At 46.0% G+C, this 10,187-nt stretch overlaps 1 protein-coding gene across 1 annotated transcript; it reads right to left on the bottom strand.

The window, feature by feature from the left end:
• Positions 1-885: 885 nt before the first annotated feature.
• On the bottom strand, positions 886-4,421 carry LOC128939596 (cytoglobin-1-like). Its single transcript, XM_054280658.1, has 3 exons — positions 4,327-4,421; positions 2,192-2,423; positions 886-1,014 (listed from the first exon to the last, which is right to left on the bottom strand). Exons 1-3 carry the CDS (start codon positions 4,419-4,421, stop codon positions 886-888), a joined length of 456 nt encoding a protein of 151 aa, XP_054136633.1.
• Between the last annotated feature and the right edge of the window lie 5,766 nt (positions 4,422-10,187).

Raw genomic sequence — 10,187 nt, forward strand, 5'->3', positions numbered from 1 at the left:
TACCAGGAAAAGCAATTAAATGGTTCAGGACCCAGTTAACACTGAAGGAAGGCTCAGGCTGTGTGAGTGGACAGAACGAGTCCCTTGCCAGGCTGAGCTACCCACACAGCAAGGCAGCAGTCTCCCTCAGCTGGGTGCATTCTGAGTGCACAAGAGCCAGTGAGCTCTACTCTTGCTTCATGGGGGAACTCAACCCAAGTAATTACCTGGGAGTAACACAGTGAAATCCACACCCTGGAGATGTTCATCCCTGCCCAGAGGGGTCCAGTGGTGACCACACTCAGTGTTGTTATCCCTTGTGCTGAAAGCTGCTCTGAGAAACCAAGGTTGGGTGAATCTCCTGGCTCATGCAAGATGGGACTTTCCTCATGTCTCTCCCAGATGCTGGTCATTCCCATACACCACTTCCCCCTTGTTCAAGTTCAAACACAAAACAAAACTCAGGCCTCTTAAATAATGACCTCTACAAAGATTGTGGAGATGCTCCAAGATGTCCTGTCATTCATGAGGATAGAGAGGCGGTAGGTGAGCCAAAGAGCTGCTGGTGCTGCTGGCAGGAGCAAGGGAGCAAGTCTTTCTTTTAGGAATAGAAAGCTTAAAGTCACCATCTTAAAATGCAGTCTTCAAGGACAGTGGCCAGAGGAACCCACCTGAAACAAACTGCAAAGCAAATCAGGATTTGTTGCTTGACTTTGATGTATCTGCAGGTTTTGTTTAGCTGTAGAAACTCAGTTTGCTAAGGAAATTATTGACATTGATATTCTATATTGTATAAGCCTTTTTTCTTGCTTTTTTAAATTTTAATTTTTCCAGCTGTGGCTGGGGGCCCAAAAGCAGCAAATCAGTGCTGGCAAGTTGTTTGAAGAGCCTGGAGGGTGCACAGCCTCACCAACCCTCCTCTTTGTAGATATTGTTCAGGTGGGTACAGATTTCATTGGTCACCTTCTCAAAGGAAGCTTTGCAGTCTCCGCCAAATTTCTCCTCCATCAGTTGTAAGATAATGTCACAGATAATCTAAACAAGGAGAAGGGAAGAAACAACCAGGGTGAACTTTTCTCCCTAAGAACTTACATATCTTTAGCTGGGATTCTTGGAGGGCAGAAAGGGGTACAAGAACAATTCAGAGCACATGACCTGCAGATCTTGTAATAGGGCATGGAAAATAAGCTGCATTATAGAATTCACAAAAAAACTGCTGCTGGTGTTTTTAACTACCCCAGTTAATGTTGACTGCACCTATCACTTAAGGATGGCTCTATAGGACTGAGCTGTGCTTCATCCATCCACTGCAATCCTTCTCCAGGCAGGGGACTGTCCCAAATATTTAGAGGCCATGATGAGCCCTTTGTTGGACACCTATGGAATATATACATGGCTTGGGGGCTAAGTTTTTCCCCGACCTTTCCTGCTCATTAGCTATCCAGCCCACTGTAGCAGAGTTCTTGCAGTGAGGTAGGTGGTATATTTTGAAATGCCAACTCCTTTCCTCTACAACATTTATTGTTTTGTGTGCATTTTTACCCTGAAAAAGTATTTTAAGCTAGAAATCATCAGTTATTTTCCCACTCATTGAAAATTAGGCCCACTGCTTTTGAAATCACCTTCATTTGGAAATAATCTTTGCCAGAAGGTGCCTCTTTTTGCTGTGTAAGGCAGACAAAATAGTTATAAATGCACTCTGCTAGTGACCTTAGGTGGATCTGGGCAAGTAATTTGATCCTGTATTTATTATTTGAGTTTGTTTAATTATGACAATGCTGTTGTCATTGTTGCTCAATAACAGCTGGTTTAGTTGTCCTGGAAAAGCTCAGCTCCTGTTACAAGATAAAAAATACATCAGGGACTGAAGCACAGTGTTAGAAGTGCTTTTCTGTATCTTGTTATTAAATGGCAGGTGTGGGAATCATATTGCTCTGAGAAAACCCTCTACAACTCACGGGCAGCTGTGCAGCTCCCACCACATCACCTGCCTGCACCACCTCTGCTGTCCAGCCATCTTCCCCACCAATGCCAGATCTCTCACTCCTGCCATCTTCCACCACCAACCTCCTCACCTTCCACCACCTCCATTCTCTGAGGCATATATATGTATTCCTACATAAAAAGCCTGTGTTCCTCAGTTCTACCCCTCAAAGGGGAAAGCATGCCCTCCTCACAATTACACCCTTTGGGAAGAGGGCTGCTCACTCACCCTAAAGTTTTTGGGGTCAATCTTCAGCTGGGTGGCATGTTTCTTGCCAAGTGGGGTCACTATCCCAAGAAAAGCCTCAGAGTTGTCCAGGTGTTGCACCATGTCGTTGATGGCACTGAAAACCTTCTTGCCATGGCCCCTGACTTGATCTGACTGTTTCATCTCTTCAGCAGAGTCCATGCCTTTGAAATGTGTGAAGTAGGACTTGGTGTCTGGATGCTCAGTAAACATCCTGTTGAGGAATGAGAGATATCCTGACTTCTGAACCAAGGTATTAATGCAGATATAGCCACACATTCCAGGCCTTGCCTTCCACATTTATGTCTCTTTTCCCCTTCTCTTTATTAGAACAGACACTTCTGCATTCCTTGTTTCTCCTTTGCCTTTTGCACCTGTGCATAACCCCCAGGCACATAGCAGCCAGTCCTCTCTTCCTTGCCTCTCCAGGGCATTTCCTTTGCTCATTCCACCTTAAAACCTATAATGAACTTATTGCACTCCTTCTAAAGATAATATCTTCTTTGTGTTACTTTCATAAAGAAGGGGCATCACGTTCACATGGGGTGACTGTGACAGTTTAATATTCCCAAAGATGTTCTGGACAACAGATATGACCACTGTGATACTGGTGGGTGTTTTCATAGAGAAACCCTACTATTGGTTTTGTTAATTAATCCCTTCCTAGAGTCCACTGCAAAACATTCTTACTGCCTGTGATAGATTTTTGTTTGAGTATGGGGTACTGCTCATTCCATTTATTCAAAAGTAACACAATTCAGTGTGTTTGAAATTACCTTTGATCAATTACAGTCATCTTGGTCAAACTCTTTTTAAAAAAGCAGTTTACTCCTTTGGGTAAACTGGTTATCCACCTGAAATATCCATAGCAAATTCCACATTGCATTTCACAAAAAAGAGTCACAAAATGGTTGGGCTTGAAGGAACCTCTGGAGGACATCTGGGTCAATACCACTGGTCAAACCAGTTGCCCAGGACCATGGTCAGATGGCTTTGAGTATCTCCATGTATGGAGATGCAACAACTTCTTTGGGCAATTTGTGCCAGTGCTCAGTTGCACTCAGAATTAAAAAAGAAAAAAAAAGTTTCCTGATGTTGAAGGGAACATCCTGTGTTTCAATTTGGGCCCATTGACTCTGGTCCTGTCTCATGGCTCCACTGAGAAGAGCCTGGCTCTGCCTTCGTTGCACTTTCCCTTCAGGGTTTTATGTTGACAAGATTCCCCTGAGTTCTCTCTTCTCCAGGCTGAGCAGTCATAGCTTTCTCTGCCTTTCTTTATTGGAGAGATACTACTGTCCCCTTATCATCTTCCTCACCCTTTGTTGGACTCTTTCCATTATGGCCACGTCTCTCTTGTCCTGGGAAGCCCTGACGTTCTCTATAGGCAGGCCTGGGGCTGTAGGACACTAAAGCAAAACCTTCTAGGGTAAATTAGCCCAGGGAGGCAAGCTACTGGATGCTACTAACATTTTATGGCTGCATTTCTGACCCTAACTTGCTCAGATTGTGCCACCTGTGGAAGGAAAGAGCAGCATGTAAGGCTTTGTGAGGGGAATCCAGGCACAAGGTGTGATATACAAGGAAGCTGGAAGGAGGGATAAATGTCTGATAACTAGAAATAGTATTTGAACTGATCCATGCTTATGGAAGTGATGTAGGTCCCAGATGAGAGTGGACTATGTGAAAGGTCAACAGAAGGGAGGGAGGTAAACAGGACGGAAATTAAGAGAGGAAAGTCCACAGAAAGGACTTTCCATACAGTGGAGCAGAAGGAAAATCAGAAGTGGCTGAAGGAGAATCAGAAGTGAAATATAGAGCTTTTAAAAAGCATTAAAAGAGTTTAGAGGTAAAGAGGAAGAGGGGAATAACGCCCATGTTTTGTTTCCATTCTCTTTCATACCACATTTTCTTTACCTTACATGGGTGAAGATATTGCTCTTGTCTCTTCTTCTTTTCCCATCCCCTTACCCCTTTCTTTTGATTTTTCCTGTGGATTGCTCCTCTTCCCAGCAAGGGCTGCATGAAAAACATCATGACATGCTCCTAGGCAGTAACTCCATCCTTGCTGTTCCACCTTCACCCCTCCAGGGCAGCAGTTGGATGGGCTCTTTCCTTACCTGACCAGCACAGCTGTCCCATTGTCCTCAGCATCCACATATATCTTCTCCCAGGCACCACGAGCACTTTGCACCTCTGCTTCAGAAAGTGACATGGTAGAGGAGATGCTGGCAACAGAGGGTGCAGCAGGAGGGAGAAGAACAGGGAGGTCCTGCAGGGTCCTTCTGCTCCAGTTCTCTCCTCAGGGCTCTCTAAATACTGCCCTGAGGATTTAAGAGATCTTGAAGGGTCTCTTTGTCTCTGTTACCCTCAGTAACATTTCTGCAGGTTTTAGAGCTACCTAATCACTTTTAATCAGGAAAGAAACCAACCACATGAGGAAGAGGACTAGCCCTGTAGTCATAGGTCAGGTGCCAAAGCAAAGGTCTCACTGTCTGAGGAGAGAAGAGAAAAAAGGCAGTTTTCAGTGGGGGAAAAAAAGATAAATTCTCTTCCCCTCTCTCCCCTGCCAAAGCCAGTGCTTGGCTCCTTTTCCTGAAGGTGATCCTTGCCTGAGCACTAATTTTCCTGGTTTTCTCCCAAGAGTGCTGCTGCGCTGAGGGCACTGTGGTGCCCTGCCATCCCCTCTCCCTGGCACTCTTTGGTCTTTCAGTCAAAGATCCTGTTTCTAGTCCAGCAACTCTCCAGTTCTGCCTTCATGCCACGGTCTCTGCTTTCCCCACAGCTCTCTGGTTTTACAGGGGGCTCACCCCACAGCTGCTCCCAGCCTTGGTCCCATGAGGGTGGGAGGCTTCACCAGCCCAAAATGTCAGCGTTGCAGGGATGGTGATGGCAGCGTGGCACAGCATCCGTGGCCATAGTGCCCTGCAAAGCCACTTCCTTTTAGCACTGCAGGTAAAGGTTGTGGCACAGCCAGGCCAGGAGCAGAGCCATTTCACTTTCCTAGCCCTCTTGGCTGGCAGCTGGGATCTCTGTCCTGTCTCTGAGCTCTGACTGCCTGGGAGACAGAGAAAGGGGTGGAAGAAGGGCCAGAGTGGAGCTGCAGACAGCATCTCTGCACTTGTTACAGTCACAGTCACTTGGAACTGGAGGCAAAAAGTTTTCACGGATTATCCATGCAATGCCTGGGCTTAACCTCTGGCAGGAATGTTCTGGTTAACTCCAGGGCACGCACGCAAAATAAGGGCTAAGGGGCTTGAGAAACTGCTGCTGGATGCTGAGGGCAGACAAAACCTCATATTGTTTGGGATGGTTTAGAGGAGGGAAGGAACAGGTGTGAGGGGAAAATATGCAGCATGTCAAGAAAAACCAGCCTGATACCCCAGGGCAGAAGGAAAGTGCTGGATGCAAACTCACAGAGACTGATTGGTCTTGGTGATGGTTATGTCCCACTGCTGCTGAGGGAGGCCTCAAATGACCTCAATGAAATCTGTCCCCTCTTGCCTCCCTCTCCCTTTTTACCACACAGCAAACAAAGAGCAGTCTGGTAGAAAGCTGCAAAGCATCTGTGGGTGCCCCATACCTGGAAGAGTTCCAGACTAGGCTAGAGGGGACTTTGAGCTACTTGGTCTAGTGGAAGGTGTCCCTGCCCATGGCAAGGGGGTTGGAACTGGATGATCTTTAAAGTCCCTTCCAATCCAAAACATTCTGCCCTAGTAGACTTCTCCTCTGCTTTCCCCCATTCTCCTCTGGGACACTGCAGTATGAACATGCTCCTCCCTTGATATATAGTCAGACATCTTGTCATGGGCCAAAAATACCTATTTTGAGTTGAGAAATTTCAATCCAATTGCTTTATTGCCAAGTAACAAAAACAGCCAACCAACACTTAGATGCCTCACTTCCCCCTGTCCTGTTTCCCCACCCCATGCTGCAGGTTACAACCAGACCTTTTGGTGAGGCCATGGGTGGTGCAGGAGCTGGGCTTGGTGTGTGGGAGTCCCTTGCTCTTGCTGCTCCTTGTGTCCTACTCACCTGCTCCAGCATGGGCTCTTCCACTGGTCATCATCCTGTTGGATACTGTACCTGCCCTGAACTTGTCTCTCCCTCTTCAGTGTTCCCTGCCCTTTCTTAGACACATTTCCATGAAGGCACACTTATCTTACTTGGTGGGCCCAGTTCTGGGGCCAGGGTGACAATTTTGTCTGTGACCAAGCAGGTGTCAGCAGCACAGGGCAATCCCTGACCAGACAAAGCAATGACATCTTCCCTCAAGCACATCACCATGCTCTCTCTGTGACATGCTTTTCTGTTCTTCCATCCTCTGGTGTTACTTTTACTGGTTTGTAAAATTATCTTCTATTTTCCCCTTGCATGATTTGCCAAGTCCTTGTAAAATGAACACAATAATCCCTCACAAAGTTTTGACACCTCTAACAGGGCTATATACATTTATGCAACATCTCAGCAATCTCTAGCAATTGAAACAAAAAAGCTTCAGAAACCCATTTATTTTGGCCTGGAAATGGAAAAGCTATGGAAAATGTGCTGTTTAATCATGAAGTCATTGCTGATACCTCCCCACATGTGAGCAAAAGGATGAGTGCTTGGTTTATTTCTTTTTCCTCTCCTGTGGTTTGTTTTGTTTATTACGCCAAAGGTAGTGAATCCTCTCAAGCATAATTTCTATTGCATGAAGAGACATATTTTCTAACAGGGGTGAGGGTTCCTCTGGATGTTATCCCTAGAGAAAGGAATCCTTGTGTGCAAGAGCAAATCAACACATTGAGTCAAGATATGATTTTATCACAAATCTGAAGAACAGGGTGCCAGCCCAGGCCTTTTCCAACTGTTTGGAGAACAAGCACAGTCCTTTTTACAAAAAGGTAACCAAAACCAATTCATATAGAAACAGGAGATTGGTCACTCATGCTTGTGTAACAAAATTGTTGATGTGCATGTGCTGATCTCAGTCCAGTTCATTATCCTACCATTTCCACACACAAATTCCCCTGGGGATGTGTTCTTTAGCATTATAATTATCTAAGGTAACTTGAGGTTGTCTTTACATTCTATCACCTGTTGGTAAGTTATCATTTAATTTTATTTTGTTAAACCTCTGTTGCAGTTTCTGCTTGAATCTGTTTTAACCATTACTTGTCAAGGACATAAGGATTTATAGCATTCTGTTCCTAGGGTCTCTTCATGGTTCCATTGCTCCAGCACCCCACTGTCATGGTTTCAAGGCTAACTTATAGTTACTGAGAACTTTTTGTGAATCTTTCATTTCCTCTGACATCAAGCAAGCAGGGTGAGCCAGATGGCGCTGGGAAATCTGGAGTAGAAATCACAGCCATGGTGTTTGGGCTGTGACAAAGCTGTTCCTCTCTCTGTCCCCAGCAGGGGGAAAAGAGGATGTGCCTCCCACTTTGCTGCCAGGAAGTAGTGTCAGTACTGCAGAGGGGGGTTGCTTTCTCTCAGTTTCCAAGAAATCACGTGCTTTAGGTAGAAAGCAACTGGCAAGACCCAGCCACAGAAATGGGTGGCACCGTCTACTCACCCAGCTATTTAAGATCCAGCAGCCATCACACCTCTGGAGCTCATTGATGTCCTGGTTACAGGCACTGCAAACCTCAGAGTCTTTTCTTATCCTTGAAACTTGGGCATCTGATTCTGTGATTTTTAGCATAAACACCCTATTTGTTGTTCAGCGGGGTTGATCCCCAGCTCAGCAGACACACCTGTTTCGGAGGATGGCTGCCAGGGGCTCAGCAGCTGTAACTCTTCTTTTCCCAACTCCCATGGTGGTGTCAGGCTGAGGGTGGAGCCCCCCACATTGCCAGGTTTCAGGGATGCTTAGCCCAAGACCCTGACACAGTGCTGCTTTCACAGAAAGGACAAACACCTGCATCTGCTCATGCTCAGTGTCTGAGGTTATCAACATAATCAGCTCATCAAAACAAGCAAAACTAGGAGCTGCAGTCACATCTGTTGGTGTCAATGTCTGAATCCCAAAGCCCACCTAGCACATGGTGGGCTTTCCCCACTGCCACTGTCCCAGACCATACTTCTCTTCCCATTCCAGGGTCTTGGTGAGCTCGGGTGGAGCCATGTTGGGCTTTCCACTGGTGAAAATACCAAATGCAAAGAGTAACAAAAAGCAGGATTACTCAGCTTCTTGGGACCTAGCCCCCAGAATAGCCCTTATGACGTGTTCTGAGTGGTACCACCTGACCTGGTAGAAATGCACACAGATGTCTGTTGTGAATATTTTTATTGCACGCATATACATTTTAAATTTAACATTTAAAATTTCAAAATCATTTCACTTTTATATATCATACGGCGTAGCATATATGTAGGTTAGTTCTCTGAGTGCTGCTCTCACAATTAACACCATTCAATACATGGCCAGCAGTGACTCTAACGTGATCATTCAACTAATAAGGATGACAGGGCTGAGTTTTCTTGCACTGTATCCAGCAAAACAAGAATTGGCATTGGTGGAGGCTGGTGTTCAGCAGAGAAACTTTACATCCTCGGTAAAGGGGAAGAAAGCCAACTCCACAAACCCCAGCCTACTGGAATAAGATCCCAATATTACCAGATGGAACATCCCTGGGCTCGTCTGACCCTTGCTGCTGAACCAAAGGCAGCAGCTGTGGTATTTCACCTCAGAGACACCTTTGGCTGGCTGGATGGTGCAGCTAGGCACTGGAATAAGTCCAGGCTTGCAAGGACTCAGTGTTACCTCTGGTGGAAGGGCTTTAGGCGAGGTGAAGAGGAAAAGGAGATGGATTCTGCCGCAGGGTTTAATCCAGAGTTTTATTCCAGGGTCACAGACATCTGAATCTTGTAACAGCTGCAGCAGAATCCCGACCGCATGGTCTCAGTGTCCTTTTAAGCCCGGGGAAAGGGGGAGGGGAAGGGGTAGGTGAGCCACCAACCAGGTGGGAGTGGGGGAATACTCAGGGGACAATGACACCTAGACAGGCCAATGACCCCAGGGCTGAGGGGCATCTTTTGAACTGCACCAACCAGATGACGACCTTGCTGGAAGGTTAAGATTGACTGACAGCACTTAGCAAGGGGGGAAGGGGGAGGCGAAGGGAGAAGGTATTGCCACACCTGGGAAACGGCTGGGATAGCTAAAACAGGAAATGGCATCACACTGCAACACCAGCCCACCCCAAACCATCAGTGTGCTATCAGCATCATTCTGGACCCAAAGCACACACCAACATAGGGTTGCTATGAAGAAAGTTCACTGCACCTCAGCCAGACACAGCACACTCCAGGACTGCATCTGTTTTGTGGACAAATTTAGGCTCATGAAGCCTTCGTAGTGCTCAACTTGTGCACAGGTGCTGCAGGCAGGAGGAAAGAGATCAGCTTTAACAGATATAGAAAATATCATGCTCAAATCAGAGATTCAGAGTACCAGGGCTGCACAGAAGCATCAGGCAGCAGCATGTGCACTATTCATATCTGTAATATTACAACTGACATTTATATCTGCTCAATTGATGAGATTGAACCACCCAATCATTTAATGGAAACAGGACTCCCACAGGTTTTGGACACAAGCCCCTAGACTGGTTCACTCAACTCCTTTGTCTGGGACACTGGAGCTTTAATTACATAGAGTTTATATAAATCATATTCTGAAGAAAACAGAAATCCACTAAATATCACCCCCAGCAGAACTAAACCTGGACTCTGATGTCAGAGAAAGAGAAGATGTAGCTGCAAGAAGACATCAGGCTAAAATAAACAGCTATGGGCTGCTTTATGTGGAAGTTAGACACCAGGCCAGAGGCTTTCCATCAAACACAGGTAGGTCACAGATGACTGTATTGATGGTATGGACTATTGTGTTCAGAGACACAAGCTAAAAGGGCATAAGATAAACCAGCAGGAAAACCTGCTGTCAGATACAAGAGAAAATAAAGTGTTGGACTGAAAGGGTGAGGAATGGAAG

The sequence above is a fragment of the Melozone crissalis genome, unplaced genomic scaffold (assembly GCF_028551555.1).
Source record: "Melozone crissalis strain CALT ecotype California unplaced genomic scaffold, PUWL_Pcris_2 ptg000004l_1, whole genome shotgun sequence".
In the NCBI taxonomy this organism is placed as follows: domain Eukaryota; kingdom Metazoa; phylum Chordata; class Aves; order Passeriformes; family Passerellidae; genus Melozone; species Melozone crissalis.

Bases quoted from the DNA above. Each gene is read 5' to 3' on its own strand.
- LOC128939596 (XM_054280658.1), bottom strand. From the start codon at position 4,421: ATGTCACTTTCTGAAGCAGAGGTGCAAAGTGCTCGTGGTGCCTGGGAG. The intron at 2,424-4,326 runs GTAAGGAAAGAG...ATTCCTCAACAG, and splicing joins GGGACAGCTGTGCTGGTCAG to GATGTTTACTGAGCATCCAG. The intron at 1,015-2,191 runs GTGAGTGAGCAG...CTCCTTGTTTAG, and splicing joins TTGACCCCAAAAACTTTAGG to ATTATCTGTGACATTATCTT.